Source organism: Naegleria fowleri, assembly GCF_008403515.1.
Source record: "Naegleria fowleri strain ATCC 30894 chromosome Unknown tig22, whole genome shotgun sequence".
NCBI classification, from domain to species: domain Eukaryota; phylum Heterolobosea; class Eutetramitea; order Acrasida; family Naegleriidae; genus Naegleria; species Naegleria fowleri.
In genome coordinates, this window is record NW_025407954.1 from 396,790 (window position 1) to 410,554 (window position 13,765).

A 13,765-nucleotide genomic window follows, 5' to 3' on the forward strand; every position below is an offset into this window, starting at 1 on the left:
AAGTGTGTTTTGGTGTGAGAGAGTGGGTGAGAGAGAGTGGGTGAGAGAGGAGACTTGTGTTCCAATGATGAAGAACAATGAATTCACCGCGCGTTGCTGTTAAAACACCACACCACACCACACCTTAGGAAGAATGTGTTAGGTTGGGGATGATCGGTTCGTTCTTTTGAATGTCAAGAGAGGAACAACAATCCTGTGTCGACACACAGAGTGAGTTGATACAATTCAGAGAATGATGAGGACGTATAACGGCGTTGTCAGATCGCAGGATTGTGCCCAAAGCTTCCTCTGGGAAAAGACAGATTTTTTTTGACAAGTGAAAATCAAAAGATAGTTGATGGATCATTGGCAGAAAACAAACTGGGACTTTATTGATAAATAGTGGCCACTATTTGTGATGTTTTTTATGCCTTCCATTACTTGAGTGTTTCTTTTCTGAGGAGGATGTATTCACACTGCTACCTCCTCCATTTAACTTGAGTACAAGCTTGGTCTCAGTCACTTGTTCAGCAATGAAACTTGCAGAAGAATCACTGGCTGCATTCTTGGATGGCCTTCCTGGACCTCTCTTCTTTCCTCTTGAGGAAGAACTAACACTCGTTGTTGTTGTTGTTGTACTGGATTTGTTCTTCTTTCTGTCTCTACTTTCAATATAATCTTCATCATCAGCATCTTCATCACTATCATGAATGAGTGACTTTTTTCTAGAATCATCTTCATCCTCAGAGAGTGCAATAAGAGTATCATCATCATCCATACTAGATGGTGGCTTTTTACGTTTTCTATTTGAACTAGCATAAGTTCTAATCGTCTCTACAGTATTGAAAGTTGGAACAGGTGACAAAGAGTCATAATTATCATTGACTTCAATCATTTCATCCTCCAACATGGATGCTTGTCCAACCAGAGACATTCTTTTTCTTGAATTGATTTCATCATCCATGTTTGATGGTGCAATCATGGCTGTTGGATTCAATATTGGAGTATCAACAGAAAGTGATAAACTTTGCATTCTCTCTCTACTCTTAAATTTCAATTCTTCCCAATTTCCTCTCTTATCTTCACATGGAGCCATTGGATGAGGAACATAGGATTCAACAGTAATTAGTTTCCATCTTGGTATGACATTCTGATCTGCTGTCTTTTTATCTTTTTGTTTCTTTTGAGGAGATGTCAAACTCGATTGAGCAGTGTATGCTAATTTGGCATTCATGAGTGTGGTTTTGGAAGAGGTTGGAGTAGCAGCAGTAGATGTATGAGTGGTAGTGGTGGTGGTGGTGGTAGTGGTAGTGGTAGTACTGCTACTGCTCATTGTCTGTGCAATCATTTGATCTTTAGGAACAAGATAGGTAAAATGTTCAGAAAATTTGTTGGTGGGTGCTTTTGGAAAATGATCTTCTGAAGAATATTCTTTGAAATTCTCAAATGCTTGTACAATAGTTTCATAATCTGGAACTTGATAGTTCATAGTCTTACGAATCTCTTCTTCCTCGTCTGTCTGACTCTTCTTCTTCTTTTTATCTGTTACAGGAAGTGATGCAAGATAATACTTTTGTCTTTCTTGCATTTCACTATCAATATGTAAATAACAATATCTAGCATCTGAAATATCTTCTTCTTCTTCTGTCTCATTGATGGTTGGTAATTGAGATAATTCTTCATTGGTCAACACTCTAAAGGATGGTGTTACAATTTCCTTATATTTAATGTCCTTAATATTAGAAACACCAGTATCAAAAATGACAATATCTTCAGTTGGATTGTCTTCAGCACCTCTACTTCTACGAAAACCAGCAGATCGATGAATAGAAACTGATCTTCTTGTAGTCGATCCTGCTCTTTTAGAAATTTTCTTCTTATTGTATTGATTCATAATATTAGAAAAGGATAAAGGATATGTTCTTCTAGGTAAAGGATAGTTTGAATAGGATGTAGATGGATTATAGATTAATTGCAAAGAGTCCAAAATATCAGCAGAGGTAATATATGGCAATGGATACATAATCTTATTAGTTTGAGGAGAAGTAAGGGGTAGTGATGATCCTGGATGACAATTTAAATTGAGAGTAATAATTGAGAGAGATGAACAAGATGGTGAGAGTGGACCCATGGATGAAGAGAGTGTTTTGTTGGTATTGGTGTTGTTGTTGTTGGTATTGTTGGTATTGGTATTGGTATTGGTATGGGTGGTGTTATTACTCACACTCGTATTCACAGTGCCATCACCACTTACTCCATGTGTAGCACTTTCACTTGTAGTATCGTTAGTAGTAGTAGTAGTCACTTGTTGTTGTCTAACAACAGAAGATGCTCCACCAGCTACTGCAGATAACCAATGAGATGAAATAGTTGCCAAATCGGATTGTTTTTCTTTCAATTGTCTAAAGTGTTCTAATTCTCTGTTGAATAACTCTTCAAAACTGCTAAAAAATGGATGTTGAAGAAAATCATGTTTTCTCTTAAATGGCAAAAGTAAAGTCTCTTGTAACAATGAAGTTGGTTTAAATGTATCTCCATAATTGAGATTATACTTGAATGTTTCAGAAATGTTATCACTACTACTCTGAGTGGAATTTGATTGTATTAAATTATACTTTTCATGCAACAAATCCAACACATAATTATATTCTTGTTGTAGATGCTTAATACGTGTTTCTATCCACTCATATTTAAACTGAGTGGATCTCTTGTAATTATCCCATTCTAATAACAATGTTTTTCTAAAGTGATCCATCACATAATCTTTAACGTTCACAGACACTATATTTGTCTCTTCATCCTTATTCACAATTAAATCATCATTCACATAATCCTCCATAAATGTTCTTGTGAATCTCTCTTCTTCTGTTTCGCTATCAGTTTCATTGTTATCTGTAATGGACATTTGTTGAGATGTTGGAAAAGTGATTGATGCGGATTGTTGGTTGTCCAACTTGTTCTTCACATGATCTTCATTAGAAATGTTGGATGAGGTGTTTTCGATAACTGTTGTTGAAATATTTAAAGCGATGGAAGGAATAGATGGAGTTACAGCTGTTTTTACGGTAATCTCGGTAGAATCAGCAGGAGTAGAGCAGCTGCTGTCTCGAACACTTGTGGTTCTTTCGATAACTGTTGTTGCAGTAGATGCCATGGCAAGAGTAGGAGCACTACTACTTTTTGGTTTCTCGAGATCAGTCCTCACTAATGCTTGTCTTTTCTTGTAGTGAAAAGACAGGGCATTGGATGTTGTCTTGTCGATAGCAACCTCTTCTACTTTCCTCTTTACACTGCTTTGTATTGCATTCTTCATGTAGATGCCTAGCAATAGTTCAGACAATTCGTTTGTAACCAACTGGGTAGATTCGGTTGTTGTTGGTTTATCATTGCTATCAATAGTAGCGGAGAGAGGTGATGAAGGTGTTTGTTTGTGAGGTGGAGATGATGGTGTCCTAGAAGAGTTGTTGTTATGAGCAGAGGAAGCAATAGTGGGATTAAACTCTAGGCTCATGGAGGTTGTTGTTGTGGTATTTTCTACGGATGGTGTTGATGTATTAATATTGGAAGGAATGGTAGATATCATTGTATACGATGTGGTGGGACTTGATGCGTAGTATATAGCCGAACGGCTAAGATTTAGGGTTATGTATGATGATGATTGTTATTTCGTGATGAATGTCCTCATCACCCGAATATACAAAAAATCAAGGCTATCACCAATGTAATGGCAAGTGATGAATAATAATAATAATGATGATGGTGATGGTGAGGTGGACTCTACGGTGAACGTGTTTTTGCAAGCAACAACACAGGTTGTCTCGGGTGATGATGATGCAATCTTTGGTAATGATGAAATTTTTTGTTGCTTGGAATCCATACACGCACGCACGTGTGTTGTTGATTGAGCCTCAGGTTTTGTGTTCAAAGGCTTTTCTTCATGAGGAATTAACCAACCAAACAGCATCTTTAAAATTATATATGAAAGAGTGTTTGTTTCAGCTCTCTTCTAACACTACAATTCCATTAATTAATTGAATTCATCCAAAGCAAGTAATCAATGCATTCCTATGAAGAAAATAATTGTTCGATACACTCTTTTGGAAATAAAAGTATTCCGTGTTTGAAAACTTGAACACATGACAATCTAAATTTCGATCACATTATTTACATGATTCTAATCCATTGTCACTTTCAATTAATTATTCAGTAATTTCCATTCGTTCATTTGAACTGTCACTTAAAAAGTTTGGGATTGGTCCGTAACATGTGTTTTCATAGAGCAATAAGATAACATGCATGTCAAGAGATTATGAATTACTGTTATCGTTGTCCACATAAAATTGACAAGAAAGACATGATGTTGGTGGAGAGCATATTAACAAAAGGACCATAAAATTCGGACAAGCTGAACTGAATCAAGCAAGAGACACAGACATTTTTTAATGTAGTGGTGGATTAAAAACCTGTCTATGAATATTCTCCATCCAATGAATTACTCTTTTGCTCATCCGACATCTGTTTTTCATCATTCTCACTGAGTGTGAATGAATTCAATGTTTTCAAAGACCATAAAGTATTAGAGTGAATTCACTTGGTCAAATCCTACAAAAAGGACCACAACACACAAACTAATTGGTCTCGTTGAAACTTTTTAAAAAAATGACAAATCGCTCGCCCACCAATTCAAAAGAGAATTCGAAAAAATCATCCAGCAATCGTAGTGTTGCAACAACAACATCCTCTCCTCGTACGAGTGCGAGTACAATAACAACTACAACAACAACTACAACCAATACTACTACTACTACTACTACTCCTTCTTCACACCCAGTATCAATACATAGAAGTACTCTATGGTTCAGTGCTCTTCGATATATGGCCATCACATTCCCAATCATTTTACTTTTCTATGGAATGATTCTTTATAATATTTATAGTCAAATACCACCCAACGATATAGATCCATATTATGATGATATTCGTTGTACTAGTAGTAACAAGAGTGGTATCGATGTCATCGACTCAACAACTTTGTTATCTTTTACTCGTCAATATTCAATAGTATCACCACCACCACCATCATCACTGAATGAAAATCATAATACGACATCTTTAAATCATCAATCTAATCCTAGTAATAGTAGTAGTAGTACCAATACTACTTGTACTTCAACGAATAACACTACCATCATCATTATGGATCATTCTCAAAGATTTCAATCTCATGGTTCATCCTCTCATTGGATCTATGAAAGAATCAAATATCAACATTCATCACAAAATCATTCTCCTAAATACAATGGTATTATTGTATTTGTACATAATTTTGGATCTCATTCGGAATTCATGGTTGATGATCGTTTAGAAAAAGATTGGATTGATTCTATTTTAATTCATGACTATAATTTTATTGTTTACAGATTTGATTTGAGAGGACATGGACGTTCAAGTGGTAGTCGATTTTTTATAAATACTACGACTTTGACTAGTAGTAGTAATACAGAATTTCCATATCTACAAGATTTACATCAAGTGGTGAATGAAAGAATTCCAATGCATTTGAAACATTTGATGGGTGAATCTGACAGTCATTCACAACAATTTGATTCACAACAACTACCAATAGTATTCATTGGTGATCTATTGGGAGGATTACTTACATTAAGATTTGAACAATTATTAAGGAGTAGTAGTAGTAGTAGTAGTAGTAGTAGTCATAGATATGAATCATCATTACGAGACAACAAGTTATTTCATCACATTTTATTATCATGTCCATTAGTATCACCACATCCTTATCCTGATGATGATGAAACTCAATTTGAAATATCACCAGAGAAAATGTTATCACCTTCCAAAGATTTATTAATGAGACTAATTACCTATTATTTACCATCTTATCCAACTCATTCATTGTTACCACCCATTGAATACATGATGACAAGAAAGAGAATTCAAAAAGTGATCAATGATCCCTATTACTACAAGGGTGCATCTGTATTTGCTGAAGAAGAATTGTATGAATTATTGAATCGATGGGTGAATCCATTGTATTCAAAGACTGGTCAAGAAGACTCTACTCGTAGTAGTAGGAGTGGTGATGGTAGTGGTGATGGTAGTGGTGATGGTAGTGGTGATGGTAGTGGTGATCATGATGGTAAGACTTGTGATCCTATGACACCTTCGAAATATACCATTTCTGGAATTGCTGGCATTGAATTAAGACAAATGCCAAATATGTGGACAGTATCAACAGCTAAGGCCATTCTATCCCTATTGGAAGAGGTAAACAAATCAGAATCTCTTAAATTGTTGAAAAGAGTGAAAAATTTACTTGTTTTGCATGGAAAGAAGAATGTATTGACACCAGTGAATAATTTAAAGAGATTAATTGTACTCTCGAGTTGTAATGAATGCTCAAGAAAATTGATTGAATATGAAAATGCAATGATGGATCTTTTAGATGGATCACCATCTTCGTACAAAGTTGTGAGTGACATTAACAAATGGTTGGAGGAGAATGTGTTACAAAAGAACACGTGAATTTAATCATTTTTAGAGACCTGGTGGTTCGTTCAGAGCTTTGCTGGTTCAAAATAAATGAAAAATTCGTCAACCTCCAATTCACAACAGCTCTCTAAAGAGCAAAGCAACCAAGCTGCAACTTTACAGCATCTTCGTCTGCTCCCTGCCATTATTAAGAGAGAATTTTTTTAACACTTGTTATTTCTTTTGACTTCATGGCTTGGCCTTTTAATTTTTATTTCTTTACTTGTCATTATTGGTTTGTTTTATGATGTTTTATGTCTTTGTGACGTTCATCAGTTATATGGTATTTTTCTTTTTTATTCTAATCTAACCTCATTAAGAAGCAACTAATTCATCCGTATGTACATATAATAGGTTACTTGTTGCTGATAGGCTATTACAGACTCAATTTGTTCATTTAGACATTAATGATGTATAATAGCCTTAAAATGTTTGTTAATATACATTCTAATTGTATCTACTAAATAACCAACATTAATCGACAATAACCTCATCTATTTGAGAAATAAAGCATTTAACTTTCAATAAAATTACTTCCAATAAAAGTACAATCAATATAATAAACTTACGAATATAGATTATAGAAGTGTTTCGTTCACATGATCAATGAACTTTATCGTAAGTAAATTCAGATTATTCCAAATAATCTATAGAATAATCATATTCTATGATATGATTATAAATATCTTAGTATCAATTGTATTAATGACTCGATGGATATTCTTCTGTATTTGTTGTTTATAAGCATTAGAGAATCACAGATAATGGTTTGTTGAATTGTGCGATCCTTTTAATTTCCAACTTATGAACATCTTTCTCAGTTCAACCACAATTGATCTTGGTTTCTCTTTTACAAGAAAGTATTATTTAACGTTATGTAACTAAATACATACGTTCAAGGATGTTTTGTCGCTACGAGAAGAGAAAAGAAAAAAACAAAAAAAGTAAAGGAAGATGATCCAAATTCTGGAAATCGATTGTGACCAAGAAAAAATTCTCTTAATAATGGGAGGGAGTGGTTTCAAAGCAGATTGATGTGGTTGCTTTGCTCTTTAGAGAGCTGTTTTGCTTGTGCATTGGAGTTGGTATATTTTTAGAGATGAAAAAGTCAACCTCCAATTATTGTTTTCGTTACAAAACACTTTTCAAAAGAACTATCAAGACCACAATAGGATGATTTTTTGAAATCCCTCAAGACTTGCCAATTTATTGTTCCTTTTCGAAGGAAACCTCATCGTTAATGATGACCTCAACAAGTTGATTGGCAATTCTCAACAAAAATAATTGTTTTTTGTCGCAAAAAAGGCCAAATGTCATATAAAATGCATATAAACGAAGAATTGGAGAAATTATTGAACACAAATTTGTGACTACTCTCTCTCAATGAGAGGTGACATTAAACGTTTATTGAATGATTTTTTTCACAGCCACCAACACAAAACCTCTTGGAGAGAGAGATGGGTCAAATATTCTTTTTAGATAAGCAGTCTCTAATGGAATTTCTTGTTGCATCTGCAAATAGATTAAACGGTCCAGTAAAATATAACATTCCAACAATGGTCCTATCAAACTTCTAAAAAACCAACATGCCTCCACTTTCTTTACAATATCCGTATGTGGACATGGTTGAAATTCCTTTGAATAATAGTCATTATATGTCTTTTCAAATAATTCTTGATTATTCATGAAAGAAAGTGAAGAGAATATTTCATGATTCTTCAATTCAGGATAGTCTTGTAATAGATTTTGTAAAGTATAAAATGTAAATCTTCCAAATGATACAATACTATTTGTTCTAGATGGTTGTCTAATAATTAAATTCTTAATTGCATCATATCCCATCCATTGATATAACAAGTATTGAAATGCATATCTATAACTTTTCAATCGAAATTGTTCTTGACATGATTTTAAATCTTTTGAATTCCAGATATATGGATTTAGACATGCCATTGATTTTCCTAAATTGGATAAATAGATGGGTGTGAATTGTGATGTCGGTTGTTGATAGAATGAGGATGATAATGGAAAACTTTGTCCTTCACATAATTTATGATAACAACATCCAATATTAATCATGGCATGACATTTGTTGGATGCTAAAAATAATTTAATCATCGAACTAGCAAGAGATCCACAAGTGTGAAGTCCAATCAAGACAAGACGACGATCATTGTGAGGATGATGTAATTGTTCATGACCACTGTCGTGACCATTGTCATTTCTAAGACTATTCATGCTATAACCATTTGTGATATTATTAGTATTATTATTAGTATTAGTATTGTTATTGCTAGTACTATTATTATTGTTAATACTATTAGTATTTCTATAATTAGTATTATTATTACTAGTATTCTCATTAGATAATGTCAATTCTAATTCTTGTACTATTTTTGAAAATTCTTCATCATTCAAAGTAAAGGATAAATGTGAAGTGATGGCTTTATATTCACAAGATGAATGATGATCATTACACTTATCTGTTTTCAATGATGAATCAATTGATTCTCTTCTTAATAATTGATTGTTCAATACTCTTCGAATCATTTTAATTCTTTTAGTTGCATTTTGTGTTAAATAATGATTGCAATCAATAGTATAAATGTGTGATATTTGAGAAATATGATTAGAATTGAGATTCGAAGAATAATTTGAATTATTAGAATTGATATTCAAGTGATTATTATTTGTATTGATATTCGAAGAAGGATTATTAGAATTGATATTCAAGTGATTGTTATTTGAATTCCATTTCTCTAATTCTTGATCAATAAGAATTTTCTGTGTTAAATATCCTTGTCCACCTCCAATATCACATATACTATTAATATGATATTGTTTAGATAGATTTCTAATCAATTGACTTAGTATTTCAATTTCATACTTTTTTTTAATATTTAAACCTTTTTCTAATAAACAAGTATTACTTGAAAGAGATTTCTTGTTGTTTCTTCGTATTCTCTTATTATTGACATGACCATCCATGAAGTGATGATTATTATTATTACTATTATTATTATTATTATTATTATTAGTATTATTAGTATTATTAGTATTATTAATACTACTACTGCTACTATTATTATTACTGTCTTGATTAGTATGATCATCATTACCACTCATACTTGTAACTATTAAATCCATTAATTGTTTACATTCATTTACAAAATCATTGAGAGAAGAATCTTTTCTAACATTGACATGATGATATTGTGACATTTCAATTAATTCACTTGTGGACATGGAAAGTAATTGTTCTTTCCATTCATCTTTTGGAATGGTTGTATTGAAATGATCAAAAATAAAGAAATCAACAATTTTCTCTTCTTCATTATTGAAAGTGGTATTGTTGTTGGTGAATGTGTTACAAGTGGTATTGTTGTATGTGTTACAAGTGGTAGGATGGATTGGAGTTGTGGTAGTGTTGGTAGTGGTTGTACAGCACAACGACGACGATGACGAGTGAAGGATGTGATCATTCATAGCATGCTGCTGGTGATGTTGTTGTTGAGAATGTTCATGATCATGGTTCATGAACGAATCGTGATGGTTTGTTTGTTCTGTTATTCTTTGTTTTTTTATTAAATTAAATGTTTGTTCATATTTCTTGAGAAAGGATAATAATTGATAAAAGATGATGGATGATGGAATGTTTTTGGTTGTCATCACGATGGTTGGGTCAGCAGTTTCTTCATTGTTGTTGTTGGGTACGATGGCATGATGACATGATGATGACTCTGGTAATAATAATGGGCGGCGAGTGAGTGGTGGTTGTTCTGAACTCTTGTTATTTTTAGGATTCATTATTTTTTTAAAATTCGAGAATAAAAATTATTGTAACAGGTTGTGAAAACACCAACACCACCACTAACACCACCACCACCACCACTCAGTGTGATGATATTGTCATCATGTAGTAGTAGTAGTAGTAGTAGTAGTTGTATTCATTGAAATGGATGGATTGAAATGGCATCATCAGTCACGATCATGATTGTACCAGATGAAATGTCATCATCACAATGATCATCCATAATATTATTATATACTATACGATGGATGGCTTACTTAGTAATCATCAATTCTCTATTTCTTTAATAATAATTCAGTAGCCACATAAAATTTCTTTTCATTCATCCATGCAATTCCAATCACTTGTTTTTCACAATCTGCACAAGTTAAATAACGAATTGTGGTTGGATTGGTGGTGGTGGTATTCGTATTCATAGTAGTAGTATTCGTATTCATAGTAGTATTCGTAAATGCAATATTCTCAAAATCATACATATCATTCACAAAACACCATTCATTGTATGTTTTTGTATCGGAGAGAGTTGAGAGTGGTAATTCCAATAATAATAATGGATGATCCAACGAAGAGGATGTTGTTGTGATCAATTGTCCAATATTAGCTCGCATAATTTTACAATTACAATGAGGACAATGAAGATTGTAGGGATTGGTCATGGACATTTGGTATTATTGTTGTTGGTCAATGGAGTAGTAGTAGCAGTAGCAGAAGAACAAGGAGTAGTGGAATTTTTTAGAGAAAGGAGCAGTAGCAGTGGATAAAGGAAATTTTAAATTCGAATGCACAACATGTAGTGTTTGGCTCAATTGAATTCGATGAGTATTTTCATTACTTCATTGCAACAACCTGTACAGATCATCATCCTCTTCTTCCTCCTCCTATGGTCTACTATTATTATCACTACTACTATTAATACTACTATTAATACTACTATTCTTGTTGTCCGAGTGAATCTTTGTCATCATGGATCTCAAATCTCTTTTCACTTGTTCCAACTCTTCCAATGTCTCAATGTATTGTCTTCGATTCGTCTTGTACATGTTTGCTTTCGTAGCATTCCATTCCACACCATATTGATTGGCGTGTGATTGAATGTATTGTTCCAAATCAAATTTAGATCCAAATATTCCTTGTTGATTCAACATGAGTCTCTCATAGTGTGCCGTCATGGATGACATTTCTCGATCCACTGCCATTTCAATTCGATTCACATGTTCCAATAGACCAAACACAGCACTCAGATACGACACACTCACCACCAGATACCACACACGAGTATGGAGGGGAAAGGGACGAGAATGGAGGGGACGAGAATGGACATGTTTGGGATTGAAGAGTCGATCATAGGCTTCATCCGATGTATTTGAAATGGTTTTGAGGAGTGTATCTCGGATTTTCATTTTGATGATGATTGGATGTGATAATTGGAGGTGAGGATTAAAATTATTATTAAAATTATTATTAAAATTATTATTAAAATTATTATTGTATGATTAAAATTATTATTATATGATTAAAATTATTAAAATTATTGAAAGGATTAGGATGAAGAGAAGGAAAAAGGGTGGTTGGTTGGTGAATTAATTTTTCAAACTTGAGTTAAAAAAAATGTCAGATCCGCTCGCTGATGATCGAAGGCTTGCCGCTGAGAAGAGAAATCAATGGTTGTCATCAATTCATGCGAGTAGTAGTAGTAGTAATAATAACTCTTCTTCATCAATACCATCATCAACAAGACCACAACAGGGTCATGCTGTAACAACACAGAATGATAATCAGTACCATCAGAACAATAACAACAATACCACTGATGGACAGAATTACCATCATGCCAATCCTACGTTATCCGAATCAACATCCACAACATTTTCCAAACCCAAATTAAAATTAATTGAAAAATCCACACAAGATATTATCAAAGAAAGAGAAGAAGAATTAAATCGTTTCTCTGATATTTTAAATCCACTCACTGAAAAAAAGAAATTTATTGAAAAATTAAAAAAAGAACAAGAACAAGCAATGAAAAAAGAAAGACAAGAAAAAGAAAAATTATTAAAAGCATATCGAACAGATCCTCATATTGGTAAAAAAACAATTAGTATTGATTATCCAAATATTGATAATAGAATGGCATTAAATTCACCAACAAAACCATCAGAATCACTTGAAACTATTTTTGAATCTGTAGAGAGTAATGATCTGTATTCTGAACCATGTATTATTCAAATTCGATTCATTGATGGTACAATTACAAAGGCTAAATTTAATTCCAATGACAAGTTAACTCAAGTATGTCAATATATATTTTCAAGTGAAAAAGGAAAGGATTATAAAAATATTAGAATTCGAATACCAGCTGCAAGAATATTACAGAGTGGTGGTAATAGTGGTAATCATGGTGGTAATAGCGGTGGTGGCAATGGTGGTGATATCACATCTACTAGTCATTCAATTGAATTCTCCACATCTACTACTATTAGTTATTTTAATAACACCAATATGTCTCTCTACACATTGGAACAATTAAATCTATGTCCAAATGGTAACATTATTATTGAGAATGATATGACTGATTATGGATTTGGAGAGAAAGATTTAAAATCTGACAAGACATCAGAGCCAATGAATTATTTACCTGTTGAATATTTTTTACAATATGCTGGATCAAGTTATCGATTAAAAGGAGATACATGGGAAGAAAAACAAAAATTTAGAGAGAGACAAAGAGAGAAAGATGTCAAACAATGTAAATTAGAAAAGATTCAAAAGAAGAAGGAACTTGATATGGTCAGAAAGAGATTAGAAGAAGATAAAAAGGAGAGAAATGAAAAGAAACATCAATTATTGTTGTCATCGAATGTACATGAAACAAGTACAACCAAAGACATTCATTTATCCTCTCTGATCAATGATAAGGACGACAAGTCTCATCATTATGACTCCTTGAAGAACTTTTTCACCGTTCATTCATCTTGTTCTATTCAAGTGAGATTACCTCATGGTGGCAGTATTGTGAGAATTGATTCATTACTTGGAGGAAATACTTTAAAAGATTTATTTGATGCGATTCAACAGAATAGTAGTGCTGTGAATGTGTCCATGAATGATTGTGTATTTATTGTTCAATTTCCACATGCTGAATATGATTCGAGTGTATTTAAGAGAATCACCTTATTGGATGCCAAACTGGTTCCAAGAGGATCCATTGTGTTAGAGTCTAACAGAAGAAGGGAGTGAGAAGTGAAGTGGTTCTTTATTAGTTACTACTAGTACTGATCGTGATGATGAAAACAGTATGCTGGAGGATAACGATTATTAAATGATATCGTGTATGTATAAATGTATTCATAAAATATTCATTCGATCATTCAAATAAATTTATTTGGGGAGTCAAATAATTTTTGACCAAAAGATTTACAATTTTTT

The 13,765-nt window shown here is 33.0% G+C and overlaps 6 protein-coding genes across 6 annotated transcripts; 2 read left to right on the forward strand and 4 right to left on the reverse strand.

Annotated features, from left to right (window-relative positions):
- Positions 1 to 388: 388 nt before the first annotated feature.
- On the reverse strand, positions 389 to 3,562 carry FDP41_001069 (uncharacterized protein; the record flags this gene model as incomplete). Its single annotated transcript, XM_044701015.1, has 1 exon — positions 389 to 3,562. One exon carries the CDS (start codon positions 3,560 to 3,562, stop codon positions 389 to 391), a length of 3,174 nt encoding a protein of 1,057 aa, XP_044564629.1.
- Positions 3,563 to 4,638: 1,076 nt separating this feature from the next.
- Positions 4,639 to 6,522, forward strand: FDP41_001070 (uncharacterized protein; the record flags this gene model as incomplete). The annotated part of the gene is made up of 1 exon (XM_044701027.1): positions 4,639 to 6,522. One exon carries the CDS (start codon positions 4,639 to 4,641, stop codon positions 6,520 to 6,522), a length of 1,884 nt encoding a protein of 627 aa, XP_044564630.1.
- A 1,410-nt stretch (positions 6,523 to 7,932) lies between these two features.
- On the reverse strand, positions 7,933 to 10,335 carry FDP41_001071 (uncharacterized protein; the record flags this gene model as incomplete). The annotated part of the gene is made up of 1 exon (XM_044701037.1): positions 7,933 to 10,335. One exon carries the CDS (start codon positions 10,333 to 10,335, stop codon positions 7,933 to 7,935), a length of 2,403 nt encoding a protein of 800 aa, XP_044564631.1.
- A 279-nt stretch (positions 10,336 to 10,614) lies between these two features.
- FDP41_001072 (uncharacterized protein) lies at positions 10,615 to 11,001 on the reverse strand (the record flags this gene model as incomplete). Its single annotated transcript, XM_044701048.1, has 1 exon — positions 10,615 to 11,001. The coding sequence occupies one exon, from the start codon at positions 10,999 to 11,001 to the stop codon at positions 10,615 to 10,617; it is 387 nt and encodes a 128-aa protein (XP_044564632.1).
- Positions 11,002 to 11,217: 216 nt separating this feature from the next.
- FDP41_001073 (uncharacterized protein) lies at positions 11,218 to 11,739 on the reverse strand (the record flags this gene model as incomplete). The annotated part of the gene is made up of 1 exon (XM_044701059.1): positions 11,218 to 11,739. One exon carries the CDS (start codon positions 11,737 to 11,739, stop codon positions 11,218 to 11,220), a length of 522 nt encoding a protein of 173 aa, XP_044564633.1.
- A 208-nt stretch (positions 11,740 to 11,947) lies between these two features.
- FDP41_001074 (uncharacterized protein) lies at positions 11,948 to 13,576 on the forward strand (the record flags this gene model as incomplete). Its single annotated transcript, XM_044701070.1, has 1 exon — positions 11,948 to 13,576. The coding sequence occupies one exon, from the start codon at positions 11,948 to 11,950 to the stop codon at positions 13,574 to 13,576; it is 1,629 nt and encodes a 542-aa protein (XP_044564634.1).
- Between the last annotated feature and the right edge of the window lie 189 nt (positions 13,577 to 13,765).